Below are 15,847 nucleotides of genomic sequence, written 5' to 3'. Positions count from 1 at the left end.
ATAATTCACTTCACATTTGTCATCAGGAAAATGCTAAAAGCTATTTTAATGAGTTTACAGAAAAAATTAAAGAAATCAAGCAAAATCATGTTTCATCAATATATTGGAATAAGTAGTATTTGCTGGTGATAAGAATAAGTTTTCCAGAAAGCATATAATAAGGTGCCACACCAAAAGATCATTAATAAAAGCTCATTAATGTTCATGGTGAATGAGGTAATATATTAGCAAGAACAGAAGACTAAAACATGAAACAAATTAGACATAAACGGGCCATTATCTGGTTGGCAATTAAGAGGTGTGTTACATGGATCAGTTCTTGGGGCCTCAACCTTTTACAATTTATACAGATGACGTGGGTGAAGACAACAAAGGTATGGTTATGGTCATTAAATTTGCTAAAGTTAATTGTGGATGTGATTCAGCTAAAAAGGGCGCTGAAAAAGACTCACAAGGGTGATGCTGGGACTGGAGGACTTGAATTATAAAGAGAGATCAGAAAGGCTGGGTATGTTTCCTTGGAGCAAAAGATGCTGAGTGGAGACGTTATAGAGTTTTAGAGAAGTACTAAAGATACAGATATGGTACAAGGCTTTTCCCCAGGGTAGGGGAGTCTAAAACCAGAGAGTATAGGTTTAAAGTGAGAGGGGTTAGGATTTAAGGGAGATCTTGAATGGAAAGCTTTTCCATATCGAGGATGGTACGTATATGAAATGAATTGACAGAGTAAGTGGCAGAAGCAGGAGCAATTACATTATTTAAAAAATATTTGGCCAAGTACATGGATATGAAAGATTCAGAGGGACATGAACCAAACACAGTGAAATGGAATTGGCTTAAATCAGCATCTTGGTCAGCATGGATGAGTAAGGCTGAACGGGCTGTTTCCAGACTGAAAATCTCGATGAATCTAAAAGTTAAATAAGAAAAAAATGATAATCAAGTAAAGTGCAGAAGTTGGGACCCTGAAATAAAAACTGAAAAATCTCAGCAGTGTCTGTGGAGAGAGAAACAGAGTTAACATTTCAGTTCGAAATTGAGAAAGAGAGAAAACTTCTCAGTCTACGTAGCAGAGAAAGTGCAAGAGGACATGCCCAGCAGACTAGAACATATAGATGAAAGAAAGAGGAACGGCAGGCAAAGATGGCCAATTCTGATACAAACAGAGAGAGCAAGTTACCTAAAGCTGGAGAATTCAATTTAGAATCCTGCAGACTGCAATATACTTACACAAAATATGACATGTTGTTCCGCGTGTTTATGCTGAGCCTTGTTGTAACATTGCAGGAGGCCACATTCAGAGAGGTCGGTGTGGGAGTGGGATGAAGGATTAAAGTAGCAGGTAACTGGAAACTCAGGGTCACTCTTACAAACTGAATGATGTGTTCCACAAACAGATCACCCAATCTGCATTTGGTTTCTACAGTGCAGAGGAGATCACGCTATGAACACCAAATGCAGTACAAATGAATTGCTGCCTTATCTAGAAAGACTATTTTTAGCATCTGGATAATGGGAAGGAAAGAGATGAAAGAACAGGTGGTTCATCTCCTATGGTTGCATGGAAAAGTGCCACACAACGGGGAGAAGCCAGCAGAGACAGAAGAGTGGACTAGTTGTGAATGGAGTAATCAGTAACAATACTGAAAGGGGAAGGAGCTATGTGTCTGGCGCTGAAAACTTGAAGGAACTGGCAAAAATAGTGCAAGATGATATACTGTATTCGGAGGTCAGTGAGGTGAAGATTAGAGCCAGAAAACTGTGTTCTTGAAGCAAGCAGGAGAAGAGGTGACAACAGAGGTGTGAGAAATAGAAGATATGTGGAAAATAAATTCTGAGGGTACAAGGAGGCTACAATGGGATACAGATAGGTTATGTGGGTGGGAAATTGTAAAATGTGTTTATTTCTATAGTAAAAATTATCATATGTTTTATATAAATAATGACATAGCACTGAGATGCATTGGGTTAATACACTGGAAGCAGTTCATATTGAAACCTGGAATGGATAGGCTGCCTCAGAGGAAAAGGTTGGATAGCCTTAGCGTATGTCTGTTGGAATTTAGAAGAGTGAAGGGGTACCTGATTGGGAACCCTCAGGTTCTAATATGTTTTAATGGGATGCACGTAGAAAGGATGTTATGTCTTTCTGGAACTAGGAAACAAAGGGTCACCCAATCAAGGCAGATGATATTTTTTTCCTCTTAGAGCAGGAGTTCCCAGCCTTTTTTAAGCCATGACCCAATACCATTAAGGTTGGGAACCACTGTCTTAAAGTGTCCTGAGTCTTTGGAATTCTCTACCCAAAAGAAGGGTGGAAGCAGAGTTGTTGAATATTTTTAAAGTAGAGATAAACAGATTCTCAATAACGGGGTAGGCAGGAAAGTTGAGGTTATAGGCAGATCAGGCATGATCTTAATCAAGAGAGGAACAGGTTCAAAGAGTGGCTCATTCCTGCTCCTAATTTATATGCATAAGTCTTAGATTTGTCACGCTTCCTTCCTGTGAGCAATCTTGTGTTGTTTAGATTGGAAACTCACCATTGCATTTACCTTACAACCATTGCAATTATGGTTGGTGCTGCTACTTTGCTCTATTTGTCCAGTACTTACCTGCAGCTGTCTCCACATCAATCAGCTTCTCCCTATACCTGTGATGGGTTGGTAGGAAAGTGCGGTTGGAAGGTGAACATAGAGACAATTGGCAGCTATGGAAAAACAAAAAGGAATAGAGGGATGCCAGAGGAAGCACATTACTAAGAACAGCATGCTACATTTCCCTCTGCACTACTAGAAGATCAGGACATTTGAACTTACCAGCTCTATTCCACATTGAGAACCACCAAGAAAAAGCATAACAGGACACCACTGAAAGAAAACGATGGAGAAATAGAGGTACAGGAGGAGGGAGACAATTAGCCACACACAAGCAAGACAAAGATTGTCCCTGCCACACGCAAGCAAGACAAAGATTGTCCCTATGCAATACCATGATATATACAGCACATTTGTAACATTTGGAAAATCTTGCAACATTATGGGTACACCATGTAATTATTACTTTACCCTTTGTGCTTCAGGTGTAACTGAAAAGAATTTGAATTAAAGGCAAAGAAACCAGCTGGAACTGCCAGATGAGATATGACTAAATCTTGCAATAATCCAATGAGCAGAACCTGCCAAAAAAAAAGCAAGGTGACCATTCAACTCAACCATATTTCCAAAACAAAACATATGAACTATTCTGTACCTGTTAGTCCCAGCCTTCTCAGCAACTGAAATGTCCAAAGTTTGAAACAAAAAGATATCACATTCTTACTACACATACTCCACAAGTTGAATGAAAATTCACAATATAAAAAAACTGTCAACCTTGACTATAAATTCCTACATCAATATTTATTAAGAAACTGCCTACACAAATAGGTTGCAGTTCAAGTGAAAAATCAAACAAAGTGCCAATGCCAAAAATCTAAAACAAAAACAGAAATTGCTAAAGCAAGTCAGCTGATCAAACCGCATCTGTGGGACAAGAAACAGAGTTAATGTTTCAGCTTGGAGACCCTTGGTCAGGAATTGTAATTCCATCATCTAGAGCTTGGTAGGGGAACTGCATATGCAACTTCTTTAATAAGTGTGAACAAAGCAAGGCAAAGTGGGAATACAAAACAAGGACAAGATTTTAGACTTTTCAATGAATCCAGAATAAATGTGCACACCATGGTCCACCTTCAAATCCACTTCACCCAAAGACTGTTTGTGGCCTTCACTTCTTGTGTAACATGACCAGCAAGAATAAGTATCCAAAATTACAAAAAAAAAACAAAGAATAAATGCAATTAATCCTCTGGCATCCGTGGTGTCAAAATAAGCATTCAGCTGCGTCACAGATTTAATCAGTTCATTGACCTGTTATCAAGCATTAACAGGCTGAAACATAAGTGTTCTTTGCTACTGCAATCAAATCTCATTTACAACAGGTATACAGTTTTAGGCTGTTGGAACAGTTTACAATGCATGTGGTCAGTGCTCATAACAGATGCAGGCATTGGGAGGTAAACCAGACACTCAATGGCCACTTTCTTAGATACAGCAGTGGAACTCGGTGTTGTCTTCTGCTGATGTAGTCCATTCACTTTGACGCAAACGGCGCATTTCACTGTACATTTTGATGTACATGCAGCAAATAAAGCTAATCTTTAATCTTTAACCTGGCTCTCATCTTAGAATTACATGTTTTATTCTTGACTCACCCTGATCTGCACAGAAATCCTTTAGCATTAGATCATTCCTCATCCTTCTATGCTCAAGGGAACAAATTAACTCTCTAAATCCTGCTATCATGCTAACAAATCTGTGCTGTATCCCTTCCGTATCTTTCCCGAAATGCAGTGCCGTAAAAACTGAATGCAATATTCTAATTGTAATCTAACCAAGGTTCTGTGCAACTGAAACATACTACTTCTCTTCTGGAATCCAGCTTTCTTGGAATAAAAGCCAGCATTCCATAAGACATTTTAAACATCTCCTGCCTTTAAATATGATTTGTATACCTGGAGCTCCAAGATTTGTTGGTGAAAATGTTTTTATTTAAAAAAAAAATCAAAGTACTTACCTCAGGTGCACAGGGTAGACCCCGTGTTACAGTAACAGCAACGTGATTGTCTGTTTCACCTGCACTTCCCAAAGTGTTTTGAGTTACTGGGTTGCTGTCAGTTATTTGCTGATGATTGATTGTGCTACTCTGCAGGAGACTGTGCGACCCCACAACCGCATGACTGACAGAGCTGTCCTGCAAGATTCCAACTTCTCTGGAGTTATCTTGTAACATGACATTGTCGACTAGAGGTGTCTGCTGGGGAGTTCTGCTGTACTCGAGGAGGGGCTGCTGTCCACCTGTTGGGACACTGGGATGATCTGAAATTCCATCCACCCTGCTCATCTGGCTGGAATACTGTGAACAGATATAATCATTGGGAGTCACTTATAAGAAAAGTATGTCAATATTCAAGACAAAGGTCAGTCCAATCTACAATAAAGTGATTACAAAGGAAGACTGATATACAAAAATACCCAATGAAGTACCTACTGTCCTCCATTTACTATTTAACCCTCAACGTTCTCGCCCCAAAAGCACCCACACTTGTTTAGATACTGCTCCACAAATGATAGCCATATCCTCAAAGAAACTGTCTTTGATCATAAGCAACTCCAGAAAGGCAGCAGTTACAACCCATTCTAATATGGCCCAAGTTGTCAACCAGAAATAGCCATTCAAGTGGATGTAAACAGACCATTTGACTGAAGGTAAGGGAGCACGACTGAAGAGACTGAAGGGCACACAATGTGAATTTTCCAGTAAAGCTCACAACAGAGTGGTTGGGAACAGCATCCTTATCAATGGTACTTTTCCTTCCCTTCTCACACTCTAACCCCACTGCGCACCAAAGGTTGGGGCACTAAGATTAACCATTGCATCTCCACCATATTCTAATCACTCAACACAGATAATTATTTTTGCATACATGAAGTCTTACAAACTCCCCTGGTTAGTAACAAAACAACGTTAACCCTAAATAAAAAATATGCACACCAATGGCACTCACTGCTCTTTGGACCACTCTGTCACTAACTTACTAGCCACAACTTCCTGCCTCAACCACCATGCTCAGTGGACACTGCAAATAACAACCTTCTCCTTGGATACCAGTACCACCATTAACAACTCTAGCCCACCAAAATGCTGGAGGAACTCAGCAGGCCAGGCAGCATCAATAGAAAAGAGTAAACAGTTGACATTTTGGGCCGAGGCCCTTCATCAGGACTCCTGATGAGGGGTCTCGGCCCAAGGCGTCGACTGTACTCTTTTCCATAGATGCTGCCTGGCCTGCTGAGTTCCTCCAGCATTTTGTGTGTGTTGCTTTGGATTTCCAGCATCTGCAGATTTTTTTGTCTTGCAGACAATCGCCAATTTCCAACTTCCCTTTCCTTTCAAGATCTTGCTACCCATGTTTGCCATACTTAGAACAAATTGCTTCCACCTCTGATACAAGGACAGCCATTTGTACCTGAAACAATGCTGATATTTTGACAAATGACTTGCTTATGAGCCACTCACAAGAATGCAGTTAAGTATTATGTTGTGCAATGATATGATACAGGTCTCCAACTGCAATTGCCCCAAACTGTAAGCTCCTGATTTCAATCTATATCTTGAACTTATTTTTAAAAATTAAAAATTATAAACTTTGAGACATCCTATCATATGCAGCCAATGAAATATAGTGGATTACGGTTAATTTGTGCCAGCTGCATGTGCTTGTGTTCAAAAACCAGCATTTTTTTTCCATTAATAGTTAGTGAGAAATAAGCAGTAAAACAATACAGAACCATTTTGCTCAATGCAGTTTCAAGCATTCAGGCTTGGAGATGCCAGAAACAGCTGGGAGTAAAAATGAAATGATTTCACAAGTTAGGAACTATGAAGAATTTGATGGCATGAAAATGAAGATTTGGAGGGTGCGATCATTGAAAGCATTGTATGAAGGACATCCATTATCTGCACCAGGTATCTGAGCGGATTTTGTTAATTTACAGTCAATCAAAATAACACTGCAGTGTACACTAGGTGAATTCCTTGGTCGATAACTATTAAGAACAAATACACAGCTTTATAGTATTGTAGTAGCATTGGGAGTGTTCTAATTTGTTCTGTATTTCATTTAAATATATAAATTGTTATTTGGTTAAAAGTTTGTCTTTTCCATACCTTTTTAACTATATCCATGAAACTTCAGCTCATTGGAGCAATCACTTAAATGGGCCAAAATGTACTGGTCCCAATGTGTCCCATTTAACTGAAATCCATTGTACTTCCAAAGTGCAATCACTGCTCTATTCACTAATCACAACCACCAACATGCACACAGAAAGCTCCCACAAATAACATTTCAAGTACTTTACTGTCACTTTAGTACCTTTGAACTGCAGTTGTAATATAAGTAATATAACAATTTTACACAAAATCCCCAAATCCCCCAAAGTTTGTGATAATGGTCAATAAATTACTTTATATTAAAAGATAAATATTGGCCAGGACACCAAGGAAAACCCCTCCCTGCTCTTCCTCACTGCTTTGCAGTGGTCAACTCTGGAGTAGGACTTGAAACCAAAACCTCCCATGCCACCATGGGATGGTAAAAATAATTTTTAAAAAGCAGGCAAAACATTGCTAATCCATGGACAGCGACGTCAAAGGGGAAATAAAACAAGATGTGTTCTTAAAAAATAACTTTTTAAAATGGTGAGAGATTATGGAGGTGAGGGTGGGATGTTTCGTTTACAATATCCAGAAGTTGAAGTAAAAGAAAAACAGAATCAGACTTATATTTGCCAGTGGGAGAGAGAAATGTTCTAATGTAAGCCCTGTTTTGAAACAATCTCCTAATAGCATTCTGTTACTTTTAGCTAGAAAGAAAAAGAGAGCAAGCAGTATGCAGTCCTTATCATCCACGTTGTTGCATCCAAGCAGGACCATGGCAGATCCAGAGGACAGTGGATAAATCGGTTGCAAAGAGCTACTTCAGTAACACAACTAATCTAAGCTATGCAAATTCACATTCTAACTATTATGATGTTCTAACACTCCCTTTAAAGTGTCTGTCAGAAAGTCAAATCCAAAAATTTGTGGTGATCTGTTCTTGCCACCGATCTACAGCAGGGAGAAACTTTCTCTGACCTGGTGCTGATCCCATCTCAAATTTTGGAAATAGGGATTAGCCCCCAGGATTGTGCTTTATAAATAAGCCTCACATCAAATGGCAATTTGGATGTGGGACTGGGTTGTAGTGAAAAGGCACATGCATATTTTGTTTCTAAAAAAAGGTGCCAGCAATGACTTGGCTAGTTTTCCAACATTAGAGGTTCCAGTTTTGTATCACATTATTTTGTCTGGGCAAAAGGAGAGAAAGTAACAGGAGGAAGAAAAATATTGTGAATGTCATACAAATTCCACTTCCCAAACCAGAATTTCAGACCCTTCAAGGTAAAAATACAAGAAAATCAATTTCTGCCCAAATTTCACCCTCATCACTATGATTTCCTACTCAAAAATCGAGAGGAATTTGGGTTCACGCCAGCTGGAAAACCCTTAGTTTTAAAAATGTTGAAAAAGGTAATTGACCTGAAAGGCGAATTCTGTTCCCCCCTCCACATATGGTACTCGACCCCTCAGTATTGCCTCTATTCTTTCTGGTTTCTAGCATCCACAGTTATCGTGCTTTTATTAATCTTACAAACTACACAATAATGTTTGGTGACAGATTTAACGCTCTTTGGAACACGAACATAACGGCACTTAGCGGACTCCAAGCAGCAATAAATGCGCAGTAGCCACATACCATCATCGGACCCTGAGGCGTTAATGTAGATGTGTTCAACTGAGTTCACCTCACAGCGATGTTGATTTAAGTGCATCGCAAGCCTGTAAACTGATGTTATTTAAGGAGGGCGTGGAAGCTGTGTGTAATGTTTACATAGATGTGAAAAAAAAATAAAAGTGCAGATTTAGGGCTGGATCTTTCTGAAAGGCAACTCTCCTGACTGTGAGACGTCAATCCAAGGCCCGGGCAGCAGTGAGATGCCGCAGGCACTGTGTGGGAACCCAGCTTTGATTTTCGAATTCTTCCCATTGTCGTTCATAAATCATCTCTAGCGCTGTTGCAGTGTATTTTGGAGTGGGATTCCCATTCCCTCCCCCATAAATTGCATGGGAGTCCTGAGTTGCCCTCGCAGTCCCTGAGGAACCCTGTGTGGGCCCGGCCTAGGAGCGCAGGCAGAGCCTGCGGGCCGGACCTTCCCCCTCCCCCTCGCCCCCGCCCCCTCCCCCGGATCCAGGCTCCGGGCGCCCACTCCCTCGGCTGGAAGTGAGGATCGAGTGACTCACCGAGAGAGGCGCTCCTCACAGCATCAGATAGCCCGGCTCTCACTCAGTCTGGGCGACAAAAATTAACAACAACAACAAAACACACTGTGACCGCAGCGGAACAGAACAGGAGCGAGCGAGCACGCCGGGAAATGCCGCGTCTCTCCCATGGCGAGAGCTGAAGCCTGCGCAGCCATGACACTCGCTGGCAGTTACCGTCCGCCCGCGCTACACGCCACCACCATGTTTGTTACTGGCGAGCTCCAGCATCCCAAACTAGTCAGTGGATTTGAATTCTTATACTTTAGATGTCTGAGTTTAGTCATCGTTAAAATTCAATAAAGACGGTAAAGAGTTTCGCGAACATCAGGATTCCAAACAGTTCCACCGATGTTCATTGAGAGAAACCCTGTGTATGTATGCCTATGACAACAATAAACTTGAGTTTGCACCAAGGTCCAACCTTTGTGCTGAGACTCAAACCCTCAATCTTCTCAATCTTCTCACACAATAGTATGAGTGCTACTCACTTGTGGCACCTGTCTAGTCTCACTGATCTTTGTCTGAAAAAACAAGACATAGGAGCAGAATTAGGTCATTCATTCCATCGAGTCTGCTCCACCATTTCATCATGGCTAATCCATTTCCTTCTCAACCCCATTCTCTTGCCTTCTTCCCATAACCTTTCACGCCCTGACTAATCAACCTCTGCCTTAAATACACCAATGTCCTGGTCTCCACAGACGCCTGTGGCAATGATTTACACAGATTCACCACCCTCTGGCTACAGAAATTCCTCCTCATCGCTTCTAAATGGACGTCTCTCTAATCTGAGGCTGTGCCCTCTTGTCCTAGATTCCACCACAAGAGGAAACGTCCTCTCTACATCCACTCTATCTAGGCCTTTCAACATTCAATAGGTTTCAATGAGATTTCACCTCCCCCCCCCCTCCCCATTCAGCTAAATTCCAGCGGATTTCCCTGTGCCACCAATCTCAATTGCTCCCAGAAACTACAGCTATTGCTGGTCTGTTGTCATCCCTGTTAGTGTCTTCTTCCAATCAACTTTGGCCTGCTCCTCTCTCATGCCTCTGTAATTCCCTTTACTCCACTGATGAATCCGACTTCAGCTTCTCCCTCTCAAATTGCAGGGTGAATTCTATCTTAAAGAGTCCTTTACCATAAACTCTCTAATTAAATCCAGTTCATTACACAACATCCAATCCAGTATAGCTAATTCTCTAGTGGGCTCAAACACAAGCTGATTATCTAGCAATCTGAAACCCTGCCACCTACACCAGTTTCTCAGCCACACATTCATCTGCCAAATCATTCTATTCTTACCTTCACTGGCGCATGGCACAGGCAGCAATCCAGAGATTGCTACCCTGGAGATCCTGCTTCTCAGCTTTCGACCTAGCTCCCTAAATTCTCCCTTCAGGACCTCCTCCATTTTCCAACCTTTGTCATTGGTACCAATGTATGCTCACCACCCTCCTCCATTAGAATGCTATGGACATGATCCAAGGCATCCCTGATCCTGGGTGGCAACATACAATCCAAGTGTCTCTATCGCATCCACAGAGTCACGTGTCTACATGAAAGTGTAAAAGTTGTCTTTTATTTTAAGAGTAGAAGTGTTGCCATATTTAAATATATTTTTGGTTGTTTAATTCCATGGTATATTGTTTATTGATTGTTAGTTGAAATATTGTTTCCTAGTTATGACAATTCTTAATCTGTATTAAAATATTCCAACAGGCGCAAAATACTAGCAAACCTCCAATCTAACTCTGGTTTAAATCCAATAACCTATTTTCAGGCTAAGTTTCCAGTTTCAGAACCAGAGATGTGGAATTTCCCACTAATGCCTCTCTTCTCAAAACTTTTCTTTGACCAGGCTGAAGATCTCTTAATTCCTTTGGCTCTACTTTTGTACAATGCCCTGAACATCGTGGGCTCGTAGGTACTATACGAGCTCATAGGCTTGTAGGTATTCACCTCGTAGGTACTGTATAAATGCAAAATTATTATTGTTGATGCAGGTAGTTAACGAGTTACTAATCGTCCTGGATTGCCTAAGATTCCCAGAATAGGTCAAACTTGGAAACCTGTGTAATTCAGATTACCTTCCCTGTTTCCAACACTCCCACTATCACCATCTCCTCCTTCATTCCATTCCATCACATCACCAGCTAACAAAGACACCCTGAATGTGTGATACTTCCCCCAGCATTGGAGGGAGCCCTGTGTGGGAGTGACTAGACACACCTTGCTAGTGAAGATGCAGGACACAGTAGAGTGAGGTTTGGGGCAGGTTAAGAAAATGACAGTGAGCCAATCAGAGTAGAGGGAGATAGGGAAATTCTGGAAGTACAAGTTGAGTACCCCTTATCCGAAATTCCAAAATCCGTATGTTTTTTGAACGCTAACATGACGCCACCGATGGAAAATTCCACAAGACGTTGGGAAGGTTCCCAGGCTATGCAGATGTCTTTGCGCGCCACAGGCAGTTCTGAGAAGTGACCTCACATATGTAATGAACAGAAGGTAATGAAAAAATAGAAAAACACTGCATAAAGTGAAAAATGAAAATCTTATTCGTCTATTGTCAGCGTCAGTGTGAAGCTATGCTGCTTTATGGCATGCCGATCATGAAACAAGCAAAGATCTATCACGGCGAACTGAAAATTGAAGATAATTGTGGATATTCAACAGGCTGGTTGCAGAAAATTAAGAAAAGGCATGGCATTAATTTTTTAAAGTGTATGCTGATCACGAAAATCTACCTCTAGAACAAGTATACAATGCTGATTGTTTTTATACTTTAACACTATTACATTTTTAAAGCATCGCTGATGAAAATCTGACACCAAAACAAGACAAAATTGCTAATTATATTTATATCTTACATAAAACCTAAAAGAAAGTAAGATATAAATACAGTGTACTGTAACCTTTTCATCAAAACACGGTATCATAGATGGAGACTGTTGTTAGTTGTTGTTCAACAGCTGATTCAGGTATTCTCCCAATGTTGTGCTGCTTTTGTCACACTGCACACATTACGTTTTCATTATATTGACGGCATGTAATAACTTTTACCGTTAACTACACATATGTGATGAACAAGTGTAAGACAAAGTCTGCTTACTGATTGCATCTAAATTCAGTTGCAAATGATGGCGATCCATCTCATCCAAAATCCAAAAAAAATCCAAACTCCAAAACAGTGACGGCCCCAGGCATTTCGGATAAAAGGTACTCAACCTCTTGAGGTATTGGAATGATAGGTTTAGGGTCCCTGGAGGAAGTCTGGAGAATGAGGGTTCAGGAGTTGAGTCAAAGTGTTAAAGAGCATGGGAGTAGGCCCTCCTGCCTGACTTATTCACGCAACCAAGGTGCATTCGTCAGGTAGTCCCATTTGCCTGCATTTGGAATTGGTTTATTATATTGCCATTCTTACGGATAATTTCAAAACTTAAGTACATTGAAGTAGTACAAGGGAAAAGAAATTACCAGAACGTAGAATACAGTGAACGTACAGTGCAGGTAGAAGGCCTCTATCCCTCTAAACCTTTTCTATCTGTATACCTGTCCAAAAGTCTCTCAAACATTGAAGTTCTACTAGCCTCTGACATCTCCTGGTGAGGGAAGCGAATAGGGTGGGTTGAGGAATTAAACCCCGAGTGATGAAGGAAATTCAAGGGCTGGGATAGTGACCCTGGAAGAGACTGATACAATAGATGAAAGTAATGCAGTCTGGGGATTTAAGACCATAAGACACAGGAGCAGAATTAGGCCATTCAATCTCAGCTCATTTTTCCCCCTTACTACTTACACTCTTACTAATCAAGAACCTATCAACCTCCAGTTTAAATATACCCAATGACTTGGTCTCCACAGCCTTCTGTAGCAATTAATTCCATATATTCAGCACCACCTGGCTAAAGAAATTCCTCCTGTTCTAAAGGGACATCCGTTTATTCAGAAGCTGTGCCCTCTGGTCACAGTCTGAGTAAAGCAAAAAAACACACAGTTGACCAGGGAAAGGCCAAATGGGTTTCAGCGGCTGCTGGCTTATGGTAGAAAGGATGATATTAGGAAAACATGAGAAAGAGGTGCAGGATGCAGTCCTCTGGTCCTTTGAGCATGATCCACCTCAGCACCATTTTACCGTTTTGCAGCAGTATCCCCACATCCCTTGATTCCTTTCATATCCTATCAATCTCTGCTTTGAATGAACTCATTGACTACCCCAGAGAATTCCTTTTCCAAAAGGAAGACAGCAGCAGGAGAGGAATTTTTTAATTAATTCTTTTTTTTGGAATATGGTAACACTGGCAAACAGCATTTGTTGACCATCCCTCACTGTCATTCACAGGGTGGTGGTGAGCTGCCTTCTTGAACTGCTATCCTCCTTCTGGTGAAGGTGCTCCCACAGTGCTTTTGGGGAGGGAGTTCCAGGGTTCTGACCCAGTAACAACGAAAGAACGATGATATATTTCGAGGTCAGGCTGGTGTGCAACTCGAATGGGATCCTGCAGGTGGTAGAGTTCCCCTGCACCTGGGTGGCAGAGGTGATGGGCTTGGGAGATGCTGCTAGAGTAGCCTGGGTGATTAACTGCAACACATTTTCTAAATGATACACAGGGTGGTGGGTGGAGGCCTTCAAGTGAGATGCTTTGTCCCATAAAACACTGTGCTTCTTCAGGGCTACTGGCTACTGAAAGTTCAAGCCTCATCAATGTAATTTATGTGCCAGTCGAAACTCTTTTAGTCAACATCATTACATTTAATGAACCACAAGGAATTTAACCATGCAGGTAAATGCTAAGTACTTTTTTTAAACTTGTGTCATAACTGCATTTTATGTTAAGTGCCAAGCATCTGGAATACATTATTATTTGTTAATTTACTTATGGTAATATTCTTTATGTGTTGTGTGTGTGTGTGTGTTATATGTACTGTGTTCTACACCTTGGCCTGGAGGAACGTCGTTTTGTTTGGCAGTATACATGTATACGGTTGAATGACAATAAACTTGAACTTGAAAAGCTGTCCTGATTCTTTTATTCTACATCAGAAAACTGAGAGTGCAGATCTGAGGCTCTGCATTCAACCCGGAACAAAGGAATAGCCTGCTCTGAGGTTGTAAAACAAGCCTGGGGCTTTTTGAAGTCACTTGGAACATAGATGAAGCCACAGGACAAAACTCCCAAAGTTTCACATGGGAAACATCATGAGTATAATAGTACGGGGGCTCCTTTTATCCGGGAAATGAGACACATTGGGCTAAATTTTGCTGTACCATAGCACTGAATATCATTTAGTATTTGTTAGACTTGGCCTGACCTCCATACTTTAAGATGGAGAGATAGTGAGAGCTCACAGCCAGCATGTTCCTGTAAGGTGGAAAAGTGAGGATGGAAAGATTAGGGAACCTTGGATGACAAAGGATATTGAGGATTTGATAAAGAAAAAGTGCAAGTGGCAGATTTTGAGTCTTGAAAATGGGGAGACCCTTGAGGATCAAAAGTGTAGGTAAATACTTTAAAAACTGGCAGCATTGTAGTGTTGCAGTTAGCATAACACTTCACAACACCAGCAATCCTATTTCAATTCTGTCACGGTGTATAAAGAATTTGTAAGTCCTCCCCATGACTACGTAAGTTTCCTCTGGGTGCTCTGGTTTCCTCCCATATTTCAAAAACATATGGGTGAGTAAGTTGTGGGCATGCTCGGTTGGCAAGCTGCCCTCAGCACCTCGTCAGACTGTGTTGGCTGCTTACACAAACAAAGCAATTCACTGTATGTTTCGATGTATGTGTGTCAAATAGAGCTAATCTTCCCTTTTAAATGTAAGAGGAGCCATGAAGTATCACTGGCTGACAAGATTAAAGAGAGTCCCAAGGCATTGTATAAGTATCTAAAGGAGCAAGTGGGTAATTTGAGGAAGAGCAGGTTCCATTAGGGACCCAAGGAGCAAACTGGGCATGAAGCCAGGGAATGTACCTCAGATCCTGAAGGAATACTTCTCATCTGTATTCACTGCAAAAGACATGGTAGATTGAGTTTAGGGAGAGGAATGGGGATACACTGGAGCATGTTAGCATCAAGGAAGAAGTGTTAGCTATCTTGGGAAGATATAAAGGTGGATAAATCCCCGGGGCCTGACTCCTCCCAGACAGTGATGGGAGACAGGGAGGAGATTGCTTGGACCCTGATGGAGATGTCTAGATCTTCACTGACCACAAGTGAGGTATCAGATAACTGAAGGACAGTAAATGTGGTACCTTTATTGAAAGGGGGCAGCAGGGATAAGCCAGGTCATTACAGGCCACTGAGTAATATCAGTAGTGGAGAAATTATTGGAAAAATTGAGGAAGAGGATTGACTAGGGATAGTATGGCTTTATTTGTGGGGAAATCCTGTCTCAATAATTTGATTGATTTTTTTTGAATAGGCAACACAATATATTAGAGGGCTGTGTAGTAGATGTTGTCTCCTTGGACTTCAGTAAGGTCTGTGACAAAGTCCCATTGTAGACTGACCCAAAAGGTTAGAGCCTATGATATCCAAAGCAAGTTGGTGAACTAAATCCAAACTGGCTTGGTAAAAGGAGACAGGGTTACAGTCGAAGGCTATTTTGTGACTGGAAGCCAGCGGGATCAGTGCTGGGACCTTTAATGTTTGTTATGTATATTAATGATTTGAATGTGAATCTAGGAAGTATAATCAGTAAATTTGCAGATAACATTAAAATAGATGATGTTGTAGATGGTGAGCGGTTTTGTCTTAGGCTACAGCATGATACCAGCTAGAAAATTGGGTGAGGTGTGTGACAGGTGGAATTTAATCCTAACAAGTATGAAGGAATGCATTTTGGAAGATCAAATATGGGTAATACACATGGTCAATGTTA

The 15,847-nt window shown here is 41.1% G+C and overlaps 1 protein-coding gene across 5 annotated transcripts in view; it reads right to left on the bottom strand.

Moving 5' to 3' along the window:
• LOC140191954 (zinc finger protein 148-like) overlaps nt 1-9,060 on the bottom strand; it is a 116,343-nt gene extending 107,283 nt beyond the window's left edge. The window contains exons 1-2 of one of the 5 annotated variants that reach the window (XM_072249879.1): nt 8,944-9,060; nt 4,615-4,953 (exon numbers count right to left, since the gene is read on the bottom strand). In XM_072249879.1, the coding sequence (XP_072105980.1) occupies nt 4,615-4,941 (327 nt within the window). In that variant the 5' untranslated portion in view covers nt 4,942-4,953; nt 8,944-9,060. Of the gene's footprint in view, nt 1-4,614; nt 4,954-8,398; nt 8,605-8,943 lie in introns of those variants that run through there. The other 4 variants (XM_072249878.1, XM_072249880.1, XM_072249882.1 and 1 more) reach the window with 4 other exon arrangements.
• Nucleotides 9,061-15,847: the final 6,787 nt, after the last annotated feature.

Source organism: Mobula birostris, chromosome X (genome assembly GCF_030028105.1).
Source record: "Mobula birostris isolate sMobBir1 chromosome X, sMobBir1.hap1, whole genome shotgun sequence".
In the NCBI taxonomy this organism is placed as follows: domain Eukaryota; kingdom Metazoa; phylum Chordata; class Chondrichthyes; order Myliobatiformes; family Myliobatidae; genus Mobula; species Mobula birostris.
Note: the sequence above shows the minus strand (reverse complement) of the source record. Positions and strands in the feature narration are given on the sequence as shown.